The 21316-nt window shown below is 43.2% G+C and overlaps 1 protein-coding gene across 7 annotated transcripts in view; it reads left to right on the forward strand.

Moving 5' to 3' along the window:
• The window catches only part of ACTN1 (actinin alpha 1), a 96558-nt gene that overhangs the window by 40765 nt on the left and 34477 nt on the right, over positions 1–21316 (forward strand). For all 7 annotated transcript variants that reach the window (XR_014566142.1, XM_083746639.1, XM_083746642.1 and 4 more), the window contains 4 exons: positions 11567–11681; positions 13755–13874; positions 19797–19883; positions 21103–21190. Coding sequence is in view for 6 of the 7 variants with exons in the window: in XM_083746639.1 (XP_083602765.1) it covers positions 11567–11681; positions 13755–13874; positions 19797–19883; positions 21103–21190 (410 nt within the window). In the remaining variant the exon portion in view is untranslated. The remainder of the gene's footprint in view (positions 1–11566; positions 11682–13754; positions 13875–19796; positions 19884–21102; positions 21191–21316) is intronic.

The following is a 21316-nucleotide window of genomic DNA, read 5'->3' on the forward strand; positions in this document are numbered from 1 at the left end:
CTCATACTGATTCTATTATTCTACAGAAATACACAGTTTCTACTTTGCCCAGTGATTGCACCAGGTTCATTCTAGTTGAACTGGCTTAGGGATTATTATTTGATCATCTCGCCATGTGCTCTGGTATTTGTAACTCCAAAGTATTGCTACTGGACACCCCAATCTCTGCCGAGCAGTTCAAGATTTCAGCAGTCTTGGTGCTTAACCAGGACTGGTGTTTCCTTCGGGGAAAATGTGGCATGGCGGAAGCTGTAGTGTCTTTATGAAATATGGTTTACTTCTACATATTTAGCCCCGAGTCTGGATGCAGCAAGGGATCAGAGCATCACATCTCATGAAGGGCTTCCTCCCTGTAACAGCGCAGCATTGGATTCAAAGGCAGCCCAAATGCCATCTCTCTGTCTCCTCCTCACAGCTTATCTGTCCCTCAGCCCGCATGGCCTCTGGCTCCACCCTTCTTCTTCCCCAAAACCCTTGCTAAAAACGCAACCCATGCCTCAAGTAAAAAGGACATTTCCCCCCCTGGGGTAACATCACACCCCCTGTAACCCTGGCAACCTCCCCCTCCCAACTCTATACTATATAACTCCCAACTCTGCTATACTCTTTCGCTAACTAACACACAGCTGGGGGAGGGACTCCACCCCCCTTATTGTTTCCCTGTGTGCAAGGACACCTAGCTAGCTCTAGCTTGACTGCACAGCTGCTTTACAAATATGGTGGCCTCTTGTAAGTGACAGGAAGCTTGGGCCAAAAGGTGAAAGGAGGGGCAGACAAAATATTAAGGAGGTAAAGAGAGAGTAAAAGAGCAGATGTAAAGGTCAGTTAAAACTGGAATGTCACATTGAAAGCTGTCAGGAGACCAAACTGCCTATTTGTCTTTTTAAATAACTGGCATTTGTATGATTGCGACGTCGACATTTAGATTGCAAAAACTGTTAAAGGACTCAAGTGAATTATGACTTCAGTATTTTTTCCCCCTGTAGTGGTGAGCTCCTCAGTGTTATTACAACTGTTTGATGGTCTGCTACTTAGTGATGAATTAATGCAGCTTTTACAAAGCAACATAATGGTGGGATTTACATAATACAGGAATTTACTGTACATTTTTTATTTCTTCAAAATGGTGTCGAGAAATGAGTTGTAATAAAATTGTAGAAATAAGGGCAGAACAGCCAAAGCAGCTACGTTATGCTGAGGTTGTCCTGCCCTCTCTGTAATGTGCAGTACAACTTACTCCTACGTTCCTGTTATTGTTGCCCAGAGCATTTGTCCACTCCTGCTAGTGACAGCCAGTGATGTGGGGGCTGGGAAAACCCAGAGGCAGGGATGGCTTACCACAAACACTCAGTTGCCCTGAGTGAGGTGCTAAGAATGTCTTCAGCAGGTAGGAGTTGCAGGCTCTCTCATTCAGAGGTAGGATACTTTGGGCATGATGCTGACCTTAGTCAAGCCAAAGAGCTATGCTAGTGGACCAATAGAACCTGAGGAAGACTGTTGAATTTATAACATCCCTTTGAGATGGTTGTTTTTTACCTTCTGATATATCTACTGAGTGGGTAATTTTGCCTTCAGCAGTATCAAGGGTGCATGGCATATTTGTTACCTTTAGTCTTGTCTTTGTTTCATTACTGGGCACTTATGAAAGTTGTGACACTATGACTTTCTTTTGCATGTGGAACACTCAAAAGTTTTGTTGCTTGACTCTGACGTACCTGTTAATACAATGGCATTTGCTTTGTGAGAGTGGGAAGGCTTGCTTGTCAGTTGGCTGGACTGCAATATTGCCCAAGGCAGAAACGGCTAGGAATGATCTTCTGTGATGGTTCTCATTGTGAGTTGCATTGCCTTGAAGTTCATGTTTTATATTTGTGGTTCTGACTGAACTTGTTACCAGTAGCTGGAATGAAACAGAGTTGGGTTCCCATTGTACAATTGCAAAGCATTTCCCTTGTTCTAAAACCCTATGGAGATAAGTGTTTGCATCAAAGACACAATGTTCTAAGGCAGGATGCAAAGAAGTCAGATGAATGTAATGTCAGGGACACTTGACAGCAGTCTTGTTCCCATAGAGAGGGCAACTCCTTTCAACAGCTGTGGGGTTCAGCCAACCTGACGGAACAACTTCATTCAAATGGATATGCTCAAAGTTGATGTTTCTGCCTGTATGGGACTTATATTCCCACGCACCCCTCCATCAGGTTGATGGCAAGTTTGGAGGGGCATGATCTAGCTTGGGAAATGGCATAGAGTGAAAGGATTAAGCTGCTGCTAAGATCAAAACTGGAAACTTCAGTGGCAACTTTATTTTATAAAGAGTCAACAAAAGCTGACCTTTGCATTGTGTTTGTTTGGTTTGGTTACATGTTGTTTACCATTGTTCCGTTCCATTGTTGCAAGCAGTTATACCAGGTGAGATTAGTTTTGCAAGACCATGGAGCCTGCCACCAATTCTCTGATCCAGAATTGGTCTTCTAAGACAAATTTCTCCTGAGAGGTTTCACATACACGATTACTCTTGTAAAAAAATGTTTGGAACCCTGCATGGGGAAAACGTAATTTGATGTGAGCGGGGGTGGGGTGGGGGAATAGAAGCAGCTTTTTCCAAAATAAAAGAGTATCATGTTTTATTTATTCATCAATTTATTTATTGCAAATACTCCTTCCTCCAAAAGAAGCCCAGGGCAACATACAACAAAAGATAAAACAATAAAATACATAAAGAAAATGCATGGGAAAGCCAAAAATATCTGTAAATGAACAAAATAATACAAACACAGAATAGTCCACTGTGTTTAGGCATTTGAGGGCAAATTGTAAAGACTGGGGTAAGTGAAATCGCCTTCAACTGATGTCTAAATGCAAACAAGTAGGACAGCAGTGGACATTGCAGTTAGGGTGGCATTAATGGAGAAGGCCCTGCTGCATGTTCCCAAATCACAAATCCTAGGGAGGACTGCAAATAGACACACCCACCCTGGTAGATTTAAAAAATTGAGTCAGCTGGTATTGGAGGAGCTCCCAAAGATGCTTGTGTGTAACAGTTATTTAGGACATCCGGTTCATCCGCTGGTTCAGCGATGACATAGGAGCAAGATAGGAAGCTGCCATATCCAGAGCCAGACCTTTTGTCTGTTAAGCTCACTGACTGGTTGTGAGTCTCCAGGGTCTCAGACAGGGCACGTTCCCAGCCCTGCCTGGATGATGCCTTGTTGAGAGGAGGTTAGGATACAAACAACCAAACAAATCAAAAGTAGCTATTGCAACATCCTCTGTAGCTTAACCAAAACAAAATTTACTGAGGCTCAGCAACGACAAAAATACATTAGTCTACTTTTCATTCATGCCATGGCAATAAGGTGTGCACACAAGTGTACACATCAAAAGAGTGGTTGCCATGGCCAAACTCTGTTATCTGCCACCTTCACTGTCCTTTAGTTTGAAAGACTTGAATATCAGCAAGTCCAGCTCTGATTTGGGCTTAATTCTTTCTTTGCCGCCGTGCTTCAGGTAGGCTGTCTGTCTTTTTCTTCATTCATTTTTAAACAACAAAGCACTGCTGTTAAACCATCAAAGACTGTAAAATGCCTACGTGGATGATGGTGATGGGGAGATGGGATCACGACATCACAGCTGCCAGCCAATCAACATTGCTTGTGGTTTAAGTCTGTCGCAAACCTGCTGAATCCCAGTGGCAATGAGTGTGCTTCACTCCTAACCTGCCCTCCAGTGGGAGCCTCTGCTGGATCTGGGTTCTTTCTACGAAGAACATGTCAGGATCCAACCCATTATTTATGATTACACTTTAGTGTCATTCCTTCAAGGACGGTGTACACGGGGCACCTGTCCCCCCCCCCCCACTTTTATTCTCGTAGTGGTCCTTTGAGGTAAATCAGTGTGAGAGATGGTCGCCGGCCCCAAGGTCAACTTCATGACTGAGCTGAGTTTGGTAGCCGAATAATTGTTCCTGGAGAACCTGCGCAGCTGCTCGCAAGAATCTCAGGAAACACAGGTGCTAGTATTCCGCTTATCACCTCTTCTTGTCCCTGTCCGTGTTTGTAAAGGAAGCGAGTTTGGCATCTTTCAGCAAACTTTCCTTCTTCAAAAGATTTCCCCTCCCACACAAGCACAACACCCCTTCCCATAGGAAGTGTGGCAGCACTTACTGGTTTCCTGCTGCTGACTGGCTTCTGCTAGGTGTAATTTAGTGTTGTACAGGGGAAAACAATATAATGGGTGGTATTGTTTTCAAGAGGGATGTTATGGTCGGGTTCTGTAATTCCATGTGCAGCCGGACTTTGAAATGTCTCAGCCAAGTGAAATCTATGGTTAGAGGCAGTGTTGGACATGTTCGGCACGTACAAGGGAGGCACCAAACCGAATCAAGCTGCTTGGTTTTCAGTGAAGAAAATGTGGGTTTCTGCTTCAGTTTGTAAAGGCCTTGTTTCATAGTCTGCATGCCAGTATTGTTTGAGGTGCACAGAAGAGTCCATGGTTTGCAGAACTTAGCAGAAGAACCTCTCACGTACAGCTGCCAACTCCTTTGGGCAGTGAGGGAAATGGAAAGGAAGTTGCCAGAGTGCAGGAGGGAGGAGAGAAGGGGCAGCACCTGCTGCTGAGTGAGCTGCATAGTGAGCACTGGCTGAGGAACAGGGGCGGACGGGGGAGTGTACTCCCTTCACCATCGGGGAGGGGGTACCATCGCAGCTGCCCCCCAACATGCGCCGCGCACCATGCCCCTGGGATGCGTGCCAGCCACCCCCCTACCTGCTCTTCACCCCCGGTGCCAGAGCATGCAGCTTCACCACTGATTGTGAGTCCACAGATATAGAAGCAAGTGCACACGGACATGGAAAGGGCAGTAGCTCCTGCCCTTTCTGACACATGGCAACATGAACTAGATGAGGAGACAAAGCTACTGTTCAAAATCAAGTAGAATTGTGAGCATGTACTATTGGATTGCTGTGATATATTTGACATTATTGACTGAATTCAATTGAATGTTAAACGGAGTCGATCGACCACTTTGTCTTAGAAGCCATAAGTTCTAATGCAGTTGGCCTCCAATCAACCATTTGGCTGCTTGCTTGCTTGCTTGCTTGCTTGCTTGCTTGCTTGCTTGCTTATTGATTGATTGATTGATTACATCTATAGACCCACTTTTCCTCCAAAGAGCTCAGAGTGGTCACATGGTTCCCTGGTCTCCATGTTATCCTTACAACAACCCTGCGAGGTAGATCACTCGAGTCTATGGTTTATTATCCAGGATTATTCAGTGAGGTTCAGTGAGGTGGGTTGGAATTTGGACCTTGGTCTTCCAGTTCCTGGCCCAACACTCTCCTATACCATACTGGCCTTTGTGGATGACACAAAGTAAACTAAGATGGTAAAAATGGAAGGTTTCTGCCAGAAGCTCCAAAAGGAACTCTCCAAACCAGATGAATGGGCAACAAAATGCCAAAGGTAGTTCAAGGTAAGTAAAGTGCTGCTCATAGGGGGGCAAAAAAGCCAAATCCCGGCTTTACAGTATAAATTGACTGGGTCTTAACTGGCAGTTACTGATCAGGAAAATTATGTTGGAGTCATGGTTGATAGCTTAGTGAAACATATGGTTTAGGCTAAAACAGCTAGGAGATACTAGGAAAGGGATAAAAAAATAAAATTGCCAGTATTGTAATGCTCTATATACAAATCTATTGTGGAGTCAAATTTGAGATACTGTGCAAATTTGGGTCACCATATCTCCAGAAGAACGGCTAGAAAAAGTGTAGGAAAGGGCAATAGAAATTATTGGGGGTGAGGGGAGCACTTTCCCTACAAGGAAAGGCTACAATGATTGGGGCTTTCTTGTTTAGGAAAAAAAAGACAAATAAGGGGAGACATTACTGAGATTAAACAAAACAAAATTCCTTCCAGTAGCACCTTAAAGACCAACTAAGTCAGTTCTTGGTATGAGCTTTCGTGTGCATGCACACTTCTTCAGATACACTGAAACAGAAGTTTCCAGACCCTTCTATATAGTGAGAAGGTGGGGAGGGGTATTACTCAGAAGTAATACTCAGAACCCCTCCCCACCTTCTCACTATATAGAAGGGTCTGGAAACTTCTGTTTCAGTGTATCTGAAGAAGTGTGCATGCACACGAAAGCTCATACCAAGAACTGACTTAGTTGGTCTTTAAGGTGCTACTGGAAGGAATTTTGTTTTGTTTTGACTATGGCAGACCAACACGGCTACCTATCTGTAACTGGAATTACTGAGATTGTTCACTTTCTTCATTCTATGTATAATTTTAGCAAATATACCCCCCTTTCTCTCAAAGTACTAGAACCAGGGGTCATTTGATGAAACTGAGTGGCAGCAGAGATAAGGTGGAAGGCACTTCTTCATACAGTGCACAAATAATGTAGAATCATAGAATCATAGAGTTGGAAGAGACCACAAGGGCCATCTAGTCCAACCCCCTGCCAAGCAGGAAACACCATCAGAGCACTCCTGACATATGGTTGTCAAGCCTCTGCTTAAAGACCTCCAAAGAAGGAGACTCCACCACACTCCTTGGCAGCAAATTCCACTGTAGAACAGCTCTTACTGTCAGGAAGTTCTTCCTAATATTTAGGTGGAATCTTTTTTCTTGTAGTTTGGAACCATTGCTCCGTGTCTGCTTCTCTGGAGCAGCAGAAAACAACCTTTCTCCCTCCTCTATGTGACATCCTTTTATATATTTGAACATGGCTATCATATCACCCCTTAACCTCCTCTTCTCCAGGCTAAACATGCCCAGCTCCCTTAGCCGTTCCTCATAAGGCATCGATTCCAGGCCTTTGACCATTTTGGTTGCCCTCCTCTGGACACGTTCCAGTTTGTCAGTGTCCTTCTTGAACTGTGGTGCCCAGAACTGGACACAGTACTCCAGGTGAGGTCTGACCAGAGCAGAATACAGTGGCACTATTACTTCCCTTGATCTAGATGCTATACTCCTATTGATGCAGCCCAGAATTGCATTGGTTTTTTTAGCTGCCGCGTCACACTGTTGGCTCATGTCAAGTTTGTGTCACCCATCTTGTATTTGTGCCTCTCATTTTTTTTGCCCAAGTGCAATACTTTATATTTCTCCCTGTTAAAATTCATCTTGTTTGTTTTGGCCTAGTTCTCTAATCTGTCAAGGTCGTTTTGAAGTGTGATCCTGTCCTCTGGGATGTTAGCCACCCCTCCCAGTTTGGTGTCATCTGCAAATTTGATCAGGATGCCCTTGAGTCCATCATCCAAGTCGTTGATAAAGATGTTGAATAAGACCGGGCCCAAGACAGAACCCTGTGGCACCCCACTAGTCACTCTTCTCCAGGATGAAGAGGAACCATTGATGAGCACCCTTTGGGTTCGGTCAGTCAGCCAGTTACAAATCCACTTAGTGGTAGCATAGTCAAGACCACATTTTACCAGCTTCTTTACAAGAATATCATGGGGCACCTTGTCAAATGCCTTGCTGAAATCAAGGTAGGCTACATCCAGTGCGTTCCCTTCATCTACCAGGCTTGTAATTCTGTCAAAAAACGAGATCAGGTTAGTCTGACATGACGTTATTTTTCAGAAATCCATGTTGACTATTGGTGATCACAGCATTCCTTTCTAGGTGCTCACAGACTGTTTGCTTAATGTTTTGCTCCAGAATCTTCCCTGGTATTGATGTCAGACTGACTGGGCGGTAATTATTTGGGTCCTCTCTTTTCCCCTTTTTGAAAATAGGGACAACATTTGCCCTCCTCCAGTCTGCCGGGACTTCGCCTGTTCTCCAGGAATTCTCAAAGATGACTACCAGTGGTTCTGAGATCACATCTGCCAGTTCTTTTAATACTCTTGGATGCAGTTCATCTGGCCCTGGAGACTTGAATACATCTAAACTAGCCAAGTATTCTTGTACTATCTCCTTAGTTATTCTGGGCTGTGTTTCCTCTGCTGAAATAGTTTGTTGAAATAGTTTGGGCTGAAATAGTTTGGGCTGTGTTTCCTCTGCTGTATAGTTTGGCTTCCTGGGTCATGCAAACCAGGGCATAGGGGATTGTACTACAGAAATTAGGAGCAATAGCACACACTGGTGGCTTCTGGAACATGCAGAGTTTTTGCCTTGGGGCAGGACATTACCTATGCTGTCAGCTCCATCAACCTTGTCTGTAGTTTTTCTGCAATAACCACCATTGGCCTCTCTGCTGTTAAGGAAGTGAACAGTACAAAGGTTATCCCAACACTTGCATTGCTCCGGGAACGAAGACCACAATAGCACGTTCCTGTTTGCAACCTACACTTCAGTTTTTTATTGGAGCTTTTCCTATTTTTGACCACACTGTGGCTAAACCATCATCCTTGCATTGTGTGGTTAGACTGCAGAATGTAGCTGTAACTTCATAAAAACATCTTGCTATCAGCATGTATATTGCCATTCTTCTCTTAGCCTTTGAAAAGAAAGTTTGTCTCTTCTTTATTTTGTTTTTAAGGAGTAGCTTGAAGAACAGTGATCCATAAAACATGTTGAGATTATTGTACTGCATTTCTTAGGTAGGAGTAATCTCATTCCATATTTTCCTTAAAACATTTTTGGTTTAAGATTATTAAAATACTAATTCTGTACCTGGGTGGTTGCCCACAATTTCATCTTTTTTCTTGATTGGGATGCAGCCCTCTTTTCTTTTTTCTTACCTTGTATCAGCAGGTGAAGCAAATGTGTTTTCCTTTTTTCTAAGGGAAAATCCTAGGTTTCAGTTACATGGTCCTGTTTCAGATCTCATATCACACGCTCAAATTAATGCTAGTCAGAGGCACAAAACTCTAATTTTAGTCCATTCATCATTCTCCTAATTAAGAGCCAGCTAATGAGTTGCCAGCTCAAATGCTTTACTTTAATTTCATGGTGCTTTCCTCTCCTTAAAGCTGCATAGGCTGAGACAGGCTTACGCCTGCTTCCTATGGAGCAATAATACGTCTCTTACTGTTTTTGCAACCATTCTCTGTATGGAACCTTTACTTGATGATTATCTTCAGATCGATGGCTTTTCTCCAGTGCAGAATAACTGTCTTATTTCTAGCTACTACGTGGCATAATTCCTCTCCACCCACTTGGTTAGAAATCACTGGCTCTGCCATTGAAACAATAGTTTTGCTTGCTCACAGGATGGTAAATTGTAGCCAGTGGCTTGCACCGCTGTGAATAAGAGATAAGGTGGATGGAGCACACAATAATTCCTAGCCTTGCGTGTTATGTGTGTGTGACACTGTCCTTCAGTAGCCATCTCAGAGCTTAATATACGGAAGAGTGAACATGATTGTTGAACAATAGTACAGTTGAACCGGATAAGTGATGTCTTTGTGGCTCAGAAGAAAATGAAATACATCTTGTTGCTTTGTAACTTTTATAGAAATCTCCAGAGCTGATTGCCCCAATAATAGCCATTTTGGATCCCAGGAAATGGCTTGCGTATTACACTTCTCATTTCTTCTCTGTTACAAACAGAAACCGTAGCTAAAATTATGTTGAGTTAAAGGCTGAAACTGGCTGAAATCTTTTTGTAACCAGGGTCCCTACCTGTCAATAGAGCCATTTGATATTGCATCTCATTTTTGTATGTTAACAGATGTCTGACTCCTACTGCGAAGTCTGTTGACTGGTTCAATAAATTGATTGAGCCGTATAACTGAAGCTATCCGTTAAGGGTGTCCTTTTGTTTTCAGGCAGCTTTTAAGTTCTTGCGAGGTTTCACTATTGATTTTGTTGGAGCTGTATTTCTGTATTGCTTTCCTCTTTGTTCTTTTATTGTGAGTGGCATTGTTCTTCTTGGAATTTTGAATTTTTGCTTTTTGATTGTGAGCCATACTATTGGCACTGAACATACGGGATATTTTTTTTAAATAGAAATAAATAAATATGTAAACCCAGCTGCCTGGTGCAAAATGTGGCTCTTAGAGCAACTTTTGTCTACTTCCCTGCCCTGGCATAAGCACACCTGATTTCTTTTCTAAAATCAAGGTTGTTGTTTTTTAAGTGAAAGGATTGCCCAACATTGCACCTGTAAGGAAAAGAAAACTGTTCCCAAAATCACATGTGTGAGAGAGACATTCTCAAATGCATGCCCTCTGTTACTTTGAAACCATGACTGTCAAATGGTGCTGACTTCATTAGAAAGCCTGGCCATCTGTGAAGAGGGTGGGTTGTGCATCCTAACACAGTGGCCCATGCAGTTTGTCTGGAGAGCAGGATTGCCCTGAGGTTTGCCCTCACGGATAAAGAGGAACAACTGGGAATAGGTAAATTCCTTCTCTTGCAGATAAGCCAGCCGAAATGTCTGAGACAACACTTAAAGCCAACCTGCCTGTCCTCTTTAAAGGACAAGAAGTTTGCCACGATTCTAGCTTCTGCTTTTTTAGAAAACAGCAGCTATTCCCCATCCTTCTGACCCTGACCTTCCCTCCTACATGTCTGCTTTCTAAGTTTTCCATCCATCCCAGCACCAACTGTCCATTCTGTAGCAGAACATGCATAGATCCTTGCATGCATTCATGCACATGCACTCTGTGGTTTGGGGAACTAATCCAACTCTGGCATTAGAAAGGGGAATGGAGTAATATTACTCTAACCCCACACCCCCCACACATTCTAAAACCACATAGGAATTCCCCATACAAACCAAGCAGTTGTTATGCTGTAACAAAGTTGAGGTGATTGGGTAAGTGGGGCAGTAGTCCTTGCCCCCAGTCCAGTGTGAATCAATAATATCTGTTGCTAAAGAGCATTCAGCCCAAATGTGACTTGCTTGGTAAGAGGAGAGGTCCCACTGCATCAGGATCCTATTTCCCCTTCTAGGTGATCCACGTAGTCCAAGAGAACAACTGCTGTAGAATACAATGGATTGGAGAGAGGACCTACCTGTTTCCTAGCTTTGATAAAGAGACAAGCTTGCAAACCTCTGGCCTGGAAGGGAGCTTCTGAACCCTTGAAAGCAAAACACCATGGAGAAGATTTGTCATTTCTACAGAAGCAGTATGGTGGCAAAAGCTACACTTGCTAGCCTTCATCCTGCCATTCAGCCACTTAAGATATTGGCGGTTTTCCTGCAATCTTGTTGTTGTTGGCATCCGTCTGTCTCAGGAGACAATGAAGGAAGTGCGCCTTTGAGGGTGAAGTCAAACCGCTGGAGGGTTACAGCGTCTGCTGTGGCTTGGAAATCATAGCCTTGTTCGGGGAAAATGAGTGTGCTCTCTGTTTTTGATTAGAAGCCTATTGGAAAACAGTAAATGAAGTAACCCTGTTGGGAGGGTATCCTTGCATCCAGATCTGTAGAGTACATTCAGGCTGCATGGGCCAAATTGCCTTGAATTTTTCTTCTTGCCAGCACTCATTCTCACTCATGCCCTTTTTATCTCCAGGACGTTTCTGCCCTGCAGAACTTCGATATAATTATTCCCTGACACTCACCAAGTAAATCACAGAACCGGTGCTATTGAAATATGGGTTTATTTTCAGGAGCCCGGTATGTTCTCTTTGGAGATTAATTATTCCCTTTTCTTCTCTCTTCCAGACATTTACAGCCTGGTGTAACTCTCACCTCCGCAAGGCTGGCACGCAGATTGAGAACATAGAAGAAGATTTCAGGGATGGCCTTAAACTTATGTTACTCCTGGAAGTCATATCAGGTAAGACAGCCATTGTGCAAAGGTTAAATGCTTTGGGGGGAAACTCCAGTCTAGTGAGTCTGCTAAAGTACAGGGGCTAATAGTTCAAGCTTGCACAAAGGTAAGGAAGAAAAAGCAAGTGTGGCCATCTTGTGTACTAGCATCATGGACTTAGGACATGGTTTGAAATTTCAGCTGGAAGGGGGAAAATAACCTCAAAGATACAAAAGATGGGGATCCAGTGGCATGCAGTGCCATTAATTAGCAAAGTACGGTAACTTTCATTTCCCCACATTGCACCACCATAGCAGTTCCCGTAAGGAACCTGTTCTCAGACTTTGTTAAATAGTCCTATAGGGCTTCCCAGGTTTCTGTGCTTGTTTCTGTCCTTGTTTATATCCTTGGGGAAGTGCAGAATGTTCCTCCTTCCCATGCCTGATACAAATGGGTCAGGGTTCGAAAGGCTGCAGAATGCTGAAGCGAGGTACTGAGAAGGGAATCCATGAGCCGTGGCTTCTTTTGATGCTTGCCAGAAACCAGCAGAGTCGAGTCCCTCACATTATTTATTTTTGTCTTGTTTATCTTGTTAGTGAAATGCTCACTCATGCATAGGGAAGGCGGTGAAAGCTGAGAGGAAGCAGTGCAGAGAGCATGATAGGAGGGACACAAATGACTGAAGGGAGAGTGTCTGGGTGCTTTTCTGTTCAGAAGTGGCATGTGTCTGCCCAGCACACATCTCTTGTCTCCTGACAGTCATTTCTCTTTCTGTGCTTTTTTATTTTTTAAATGTGCAGTCTTTTTGAACCCAGCCAACATACTTTAGGAAAGTCCCTTGCTGCATGCCTGGCACTGTGGCATATTCAGTCTTGTAGCTGGGGCCAGGGCATTCTTGATCTCTTCAAGGCCACAATGACTCCTCTTTTCCTGAAGGAAAAAAACCCAGCTTGGAAACCCCTTTTTTCCATTTAGCAAAAGAGGATCGCACATAGACCCTTGTCAAGTGTCGGTGATCCCCTTTGAAAGTGTAGGACAAGCGCCCACTTTGTTGTGGCATCGTGTGGTAAAAAATGCCATGGCCACAGAAGAAGTCAATAGGGTCTTGTCAGAAGAAAATGGGGCTGTTGTTCTGTCTCTCTCAGCTTCAGTTTTCATTGCTCTTGGCTGCAGTTCAAAGTAAACACTAAGTATAAAGGCTGGGCACGCAGTAATTTAAAGCGAAAGGGTAAGTAACAGCAGGAAAGCAAGGATGGTGGTGCCCTGAATCCTTTGCTGTGCAGGTGGGTTCATACCCTTCTACGAGATTTTTTACTGATGGCCATTTGTCCTGGGACCTATTTAAAAGTGGTCTTGGTGAAAATATGCACATACATTTCATACAAAAAAATCATGTGGAGCCAAGCCTCCATATACGAGTGTTAATCTTGCATTTAGTTAGAAGTGTGCTCTGTATGAAGGCAACTGAGTGCAATATTTAAAGCACTTTGTTTTCATTTGGCTGGGTTCCTATAACTGTCCACCATGAGAAAATTGCTCTTTAATTTTACTGGGAAGTAAAATATTTTCATTTTTGAGGCATATTTAGGATTATTAGAGCTGTGGTAGCTAACCTGTGGTCTTCCAGATGTTGGCATAGGGATTCACAGTCCAGCAAAATACAGAGGGTAACAGATTAGCCACCTTGCATTGGGGAAAAACATGTGATACTGTCTTCCTGGAACTATACCACTTGAGGGTACATGTGTGCTGACTGCATATTTAAATCTTTCTTTGCTGAAAAGCTCCCTTCTACTATGAATGAAGATTTTAGCTTAGTGTTCTCTCAGTTTCTTATGAGCTGGGTGTTCATGTGGAGAAGCCTTCAGACATGTGATTCCTTTGATTGCTTTCTGAAATGATATGGTCTTTGCGAGTGCATAACATCTCAACTGTGAACACAGCTCTGTAGATTGCAGTTGTGGTATTGCAATAAAAGACAAACGGAAAGTTCCCCGAGGTAGACTGCGATATTTCGGTTGTATATCAGTTGTTTACTGAGGTGGAATGAAGGAAGTTCGTTGAAAAAGTGGAACATAACTCTTTTCTCTTTCTGACTAGGTGAACGTTTGGCTAAGCCGGAAAGAGGCAAAATGCGAGTGCACAAAATCTCGAATGTCAACAAAGCCCTGGATTTCATTGCTAGCAAAGGCGTCAAGTTGGTATCCATTGGAGCAGAAGGTAAGTCAGAACCCACACCAATGGGAGCATATAAGTGGGTCACAAGGCTACTAAAATTATTACAGGAACTGGCCAACTTTTCCACTACAAGGTGACGGTTGTACTACTGTGGTGGTGATTGTTATGGAATCCCCTAAGTTCAACATATGTGTTTAGCAAGCAAAGACTCTTGACTCCTGTGTGGGACTGCAGATAACCATATTACACGTTGAGCACAATTGCAAGTCTGGTTTCTACCAGGCTCCCCGAAACGTAACATCTACCAAAGTCCAGAAAGTGTGTGGAATAAAACTGCACTGGATATTTGATGCAGTGCACTACAGGTAGATCATCTATTTTGAATCCCTTTGTGATTTATGTTGGCTAGAAACTTGCAGAGCACAGGGTGAGATTGCCTCAAAATTATCCCTGTAAAGCTTCAGAAAGAGTTGTGTTCTCCATGCTCCTTCTGACATTTTCATACACTTCCTGGATAATTATTCTGCCTGATTGTACTTGAGGTTATGAGCTAGAAAGCCAGATAAGGGGACGTGCTTCTGTCCAATTCTAAAGAGAATTTTTTCACATTATTCCATAATCCACTAATTCACAATCATGGTGAATGACATCTACATTTTGCATCTGGACGTTGGCTTACAGATCATGCAGCTTTTCAAAACTAATACTCCAGTGAAAGCATTAATGATATATGTTATTACAAACTCATTTGCTTATGTAGCCTGAAGTGGCATGGCTCTCATCTCTATGGAATGGTCTAGGGTCTAGGAATGGGGGAATATAACGAGGGTGTGTGTAAGGTTAAGGGGTACTTTAAGGTTAAAATATGTTACCATCCGTCTGTCTCTGGAGACAATGGAGCAGTGCACCTTTGGGGGTGAGGTCAAGCTGTTGGATGGTTGCAGTAGCTGCTGTGACTGTAGAGACCGATGCAAGAGACATGTTTTGTTGCAGTTGGGGCAGATAAAGGCATCTGGTTGTGCTCCTCTGGATGCACCATGGTGTTTCTTCTCTCTGAGTATGAGGAGTTCATATGTTAGTCCTTAACTTCAGCATGAGGTATTGCAAGAGTGCGGGCTGTATCCTGGTCAATGTGTTTCATGAATCTGCTTTGTTTCATCTGACTTCTGCCTATAGATATGAATAACAGAATCAATCCACATGTCAGAACAAATGCATGCCTGGTGTGTGGATTCCACCCTACTGTAGGCATTTTGTTTTGCATGAAGTTGTTATCATAGCAGTTCAGTGGGCATCTGGGGTTGACTGACAGCATTCTGGTGCGAGGGCTGCCCAATGAAAAGGCTTATAAAGTTTTCCAGACTATGAATTTTAAAAGGACTCAAATTAAGGCTTTAAATAGCTGTCACTGTTGTAAACTAGAAAGTAAAAATTAATGAGGCAGGCAGAATGTATTTAATGTGGCTCAGGCAGGAAATGCCACATCAGGCAGGTAGTACTTAATGAGAAAATCAGCTTGAGTTAGTACCAAGTTCGGGGTTGTTGTTGTTTTAAATCACCCTTAGCCATAATTTTTTTTGGTCTAAAGCTCTCCAGTGTCATTCAGCCTACTGAAAGGTTTCAGCACCAGGCTGCTGTATATCATATAACCCCAAAACAGCAGCATCACAAGTTTGAGAAAGCAGGAATGCAGAATTGATCAAGTAATGGCAACATCAAAATGGCTTTCTGTGTGGTGAACAAGGAAATGGCTATTGAGAATTAGAAATGACTATGAAACTAATTTTTTACACAGCCAAGGCCCCTGTGCAAATTGGCTTAAAAGAAGCTCTTTGCTGGTGTAGTTCACAAACTATTTTCTACCAGCCAATGAGCTTTTCATCCTTCCTGAATCCCGATTAGCTGCACACCAAAAGCTCACATTTGATTGCAACATACAGTTAGAGTTAGATACTACCGGGATAATTATTGAGATAAGCATTTTTATTCTCCCATTCATGCATTTCCAACATATCAAATAGCTATCAGCTTTTCAGACTCCTGAGCCCTGCTTCCATGGTATAACACTGATCTGAAATCCAACTATGTCAGCAAGGAGAAAACTTAAGCTTTTAGCTTGTAATAATGAAACAGTGTTGGTTGATCACAACCTCTTACTAGCATAGAGAGCTATGCAAATATGCAGGGCTGGCTGTTATTGGGCAGAAGACACGTATTGCTTGCAGCATTAAAAACAGGCAGCTGTTTGTTTCTGTCTTCTTCCCACTCATAACTGGTGAAGTGCGGTGGTGACTGACAGGGCTATGGTCTGTTTTACCTCAATTCTATACATCAGCCAAACCTATTAAAATTGAAGCCATAACAAACACATGTTCCAGCTTACATAAGCTTATATATAATGTTTTAAGCTCTATCTCTCATGTTTCATTTAGTTCTCAGTCTTAGAAGGATGCTCTTTATTTCAGCTGCAGTCCATGAACCGTTTAAAGCAGCCACTGGATAGTTAACATCCCAATGCAGTGGGATGTTGCAATGTGCAAGGCAAGGAGTGGGATAAAACTAGGTACAAAGCCCTTGTGCTTATGGACCCTTTGGTATCCTGTTGGTCCTCCAAATGCTTTTGGACTGCAATAGCTCCTATTATAGCCCCACATCAGGGCTGTTGGGAGTTGTGGTTCAAAACATCTGGAAGGCGTCAGGTTAGTGAAGGCTGTGCTCGTGCAGGATTGAGAGTCATCATGTTGCATTGCGGCAACAGCAAACAGGGATGGCACAACAGTGCTGAGATGAGAAAGTCCTTGCACAGGTGTAATGGGAATTGGGGTTGCTCGTGCGTAAGTTGCCTCTACTCTTGGCAAAGTTGCCTGGTTAAACCTTTCCCTGGCTGCACAGCCCTTACTCCGCGGCTGTGTCAGTCACTGGCGGAATCCGTCAGTGGGCGTTTCCTGAACTTCTTCCAGCATAAAAGTTCTTTGACGCCAAGTCTCCGCCTAGCCTCCCTGCGTGGAAGTCTTCTGCGCAGGGTGGGCGTGGGCAGCGGAGGACCTGTGCTCTCACCGCTAGTTTCTGTGGAAGAGTCCTGGAGACATCTCTCCGAAGCCCTCCCCTGCTCCCCTTTCTTCCTGGTATCATGCTGATTTCCTTCCTCAGAGGAAGTGTTCCCTCTCTCCCTGCTGGGCCCTTCTCCGGCATCGCTGGGGAGCCTTACCTCCACTCCTGGCTCTGATGGCAGTTCCCTGACAACAGGTTTTAAGACGAATGAAGGGGGACATGGCAGAGACTGGACAAGAGAATGGTGGTGCTACCCATAAGAATGCAAAGAAGGACTAGTTTACATGCTTGTACTAGTTTACATGCAGCAGCCCTATAGGCTGGGTTCCTGGAAGTCCTTGTCCCATTGACACCAGTGGAATGAAGCTAGCAGTTATTTTGCTTTAATGATCTTGTGGTTTTCGCTGCCCTTAGGTTTTGGAAACCCAGCCAGATGGGCAGGGTATAAATAATAAACATCATCATCATCATCATCATCATCATCTTTATTTATTTATTTATTTATTTATTTATTTATTTATTTCTGGGTGGGAGGTATATGCATTAATGTTTGCCTTCCTTTGGAATTGAAAGTGTGGTTAATACACAGCAGTTTAAATGTGCTAAGGATGTTGAATGAATAATGAACACATATTCAGTTGTGAGCAAAACCCTGCTTTCTTACCCACCATTTAGTCCTCCTGACACCTGTTTTCGTAGAATCAAGCTCCTTTCTCCACTTCTGCGTGGCTAGTGGTTGGGCTGCCTCTCAAAGTACATTCAAACAGCCAAGAAATCATATAGATCCTAACAGTGAATTTTCAGCTAGTCATTTAAGACTAGAATAGAGGAAGGAGACTATTTTACACTCTAGAGGGTTAGGATTACTAGATTGTGAATGTGATGGCATTTCAGAACCCTGTTCTTTCCAGCCACCAGGTTTAATTCTGAAATATTCAATATTTATTGCTCCTCCAGCTGCTCGCCAAAGACATGAAAATACTGTCTTTATTTGCATAGCCTGTTAGCAGAGAATAGTTGTAATAAAAGCAATGGGATGGAAACAAATTCACTTGAGCAAAGCAATTTTTTGTTTCCTGTGTGTCTGTTCTGTTCTGGTTCTTTAAACAGCTCTCCCTCCTTCACTGAATGTGCATTTCACTAAGAATCTCTGCTTGCTAATAGTGCTGCAAAAAACAGCCTTGTGTTATTAGTGAAGAAGGGATTCTTCAAGTTTATATGGATATTTGTTTCTGAGGCAAGACTAAAATATATTTTCCTGCAAACAGGGCTCTTGAACTTTCTGAAGGATGGGGAATGCGTTTGTTTTAGACCCCACCCCTTCTAATATCACTTAAATTGGAAAGGGGTTGCACTCTAGCAAATGTTTGTTCGGAGAAACAAACTCCTTCCCCTTTCCCCCAACACACTAGACCCTCTTTTCTTAAGGGCTTGCAGTGTGGGTCTATATATACTGCTCTCCCAACAATTTGCATGGTGGTGTGATTCTGATTGGCTGGCTTTGGCAACAGGTACACCAGAAGCATTTAGGGATCATCATCATGGGGGGAAAAAACCCTGCTGCATTGGCACAGAATTGCTTGCTAAGTTTTATGCTGCTAATGTGGTTTATATCTGCTGCCACTGGTAATTTGAAGACCACAGGTGGTGTCTTGAGCTTATTCAAGGGGGCAGGAACTAGTGGGAATCCCTGAGTAGCAGATTGGGAAAGACAGTGCACACAACCTTCTCTGGCCTCCACTTCTCCCAATATCCTCAGAATGCTTTCCACAAGCAATAATGAGTTCATTAATAGTATCTGCTGAACTGCTTATTAAGTGCAGTTTTGTAGAGAGGCTTGGGATGGCATCAATTAGCAAGCAGAAAGTACAAATATATATATATATATATATATATATAAAATGATGCTAATCCACATTTCAATAATAATGACCATAGAAGGTCTTTCTAGCAGTTAATGCTCTGAGAACAGGAAACAGTCATGAAGGCTGTCCCAAAGAGGGAGAAAATTCAAATGGACAAAGGAACCACATTGCAACAGAACTAGTAATATACAGCTGAGCCTTTTGATGTTTTCCTTCCCAACTTAATGATTGCAGATCTTGATCTCAATGAGGATATTTGCTATTGTTTGTAACTCAGTGCAACAGCATCATCTATTTGCGGTTTAATTTGCATCACGTAGCTGGCACTTGTTCTCTTGTGAATGTGAAGGCAATTTTTGAATGGCTGTTGCCCAGCTACGCTTGCCCAAAATAATCATTGTGTTTGATTGTTATCCTCAACCAATAGTAATCTCAATTCTCTCAGTGCCAATCCAAATAGCAACCAAAATAATCTTGCCTAAAAGCACAAGGAAGTTATAAGCAGACCCTGGGGAACCCTGAGGTTTTCAGAAGTTTATATGGAGTGGATCGGCTGGATCTCTATAAATAGAAGAACTTCACCTGCAGCATTTTGTTGCAGGTTCCACCTGGATATACTGACAGCCATCTCAATGTGCCTAGCGCTGGTCCTCATGTAACTAAAACAGCACCAACCACACATAAGAGAGAGTTATCAGCAGACTTGGGGAAATCCCAAGAACTGGAGAAGTACCCCCCCACACACACACACAAAATCTGTTAGGGAAAAAACCTTTCAAGAGATTGGGGCAAGCTCCCAAAACAATCTAATGAGAAGTGGGCATGGATTTTCTTATTTTGGTGTGTAAGGGGATAGAGACTTATTGGGAAGTGGGATTATAATGGAATCCCAGAGAAGGAGCAGTCCACTCTGCGACATTTTGTTTGCAAGCCCCACTTATTTTCCTAATTGTGAAACATGCTCACTAGTGACTCTTGTCTACCAAAGTTCCAAAGATGTTTTGAGCATCAGTAGCAGCTGCTGAGAGGGTATTTTTCTCTTTTGCAGAAATTGTTGATGGGAATGCCAAAATGACCCTTGGAATGATCTGGACCATCATCCTCCGCTTTGCTATTCAGGATATCTCAGTGGAAGGTACATCCCAAGGGGCCACCATCTCTCACAGAAGCACTTGTGGAATATTTTGTGTGCTATGTATTTCCAAAATAGATAGCATACGCAGCTCCTGTACAGATTGTCATAGCTGGCTATCGTCTACGGGAAGGGAAATATTGCCCCCCGAGCATGATCCAGGAAATAGCAGGTGGTACTTCTGCTTGCGTGTTGGTGTTACTACGATGCCGACCATATTTACAGTGACAAAATCCAGGGCTCAGACACCTCCATTTTATTGAATTCAATTCACTGCAAACCATTTCCCTGATCTGGAAGGCCATATTGACTAGTGTCCTGAAGGCAGAAATGTGAGGTCATGAATTGAGCTCAAGGGGTTCCTGAGAACAACTGAGACAATTATGTTCCTGCTAGCCTACAATGCAAAACCTCTCCTTTTCTTTTGCATTGATACATCCCTCCCTCACACATAATGCAGAATTAGATGGGCAAAATTACTTACTTTGTGGAAGGAGCTATTTTGACTGATTAAACTACTAGGAAAAAAACACCCTCTGGGCTAGATTTGAAAAGCAATAGTTCTAGCATAGGGATATTAGGGAACTGTTTACCCTTTCCAAGTGTAATGTTTGTGCTAAATAACATGTTTTGCCAGCGCATCACTTAAGTCCTTTGTGGACTTTCTGTGCAGCTTGCTTAGCTCACTTGGTTAGAGCACAGTGCTGAAGACGCCAAGGTTGCAGGTTCGATCCCTGTATGGGGCAGCTGCATATTCCTGCATTGCAGAGGATTGGACTAGACGATCATCAGGGTCCCTTCCAACTCTACAGTTCTATGATTTGGAGCCTATGTAATCCTAAATATTGTTGGGTTTTTTAAAACTCTGTACAGCACTTGATCATTAACAAGTGGAAGAAAAGGTTCCCCCCCCCCCCGACCTTTTGAGTTGCACAGCCTACACTACGGTGTAAATCAGGCATAGGCAAGCTCTGGCCCTCCAGATGTTTGGGACTACAATTCCCACCATCCCTAGCTAACAGCGGTCAGGGATGATGGGAATTGTAGTCCCAAACATCTGGAGGGCCGGAGTTTGCCTATTCCTGGTGTAAATGGAAAGAGTTGCTCAAATCCTCCTCAGTGGCTTCTGACGTATTAATGGTCAGGATGAAGAGGCAGCTTTAAAACCCTAGTGAAAGAGCCTCACAGAGGTTGGCTAATACTTGTATCTTTTGTTCCCTAGAGACATCTGCTAAAGAAGGGCTTTTGTTGTGGTGTCAGAGAAAGACAGCGCCATACAAAAATGTGAACATCCAAAACTTCCATATTAGGTAATGTAAAGGTGCTGGGGAGCAGCCTGTGACTTGTAGTCTTTGCATGGCCTAGAGAATTTGGATGCTGCCTGGTCCTTACCTCAACTGTTTTAGCAGCAATGTTAAGACCATTTGCAGTGGACT

The sequence above is a fragment of the Podarcis gaigeae genome (genome assembly GCF_964106915.1).
Source record: "Podarcis gaigeae genome assembly, chromosome: 1".
Lineage (NCBI taxonomy): Eukaryota > Metazoa > Chordata > Lepidosauria > Squamata > Lacertidae > Podarcis > Podarcis gaigeae.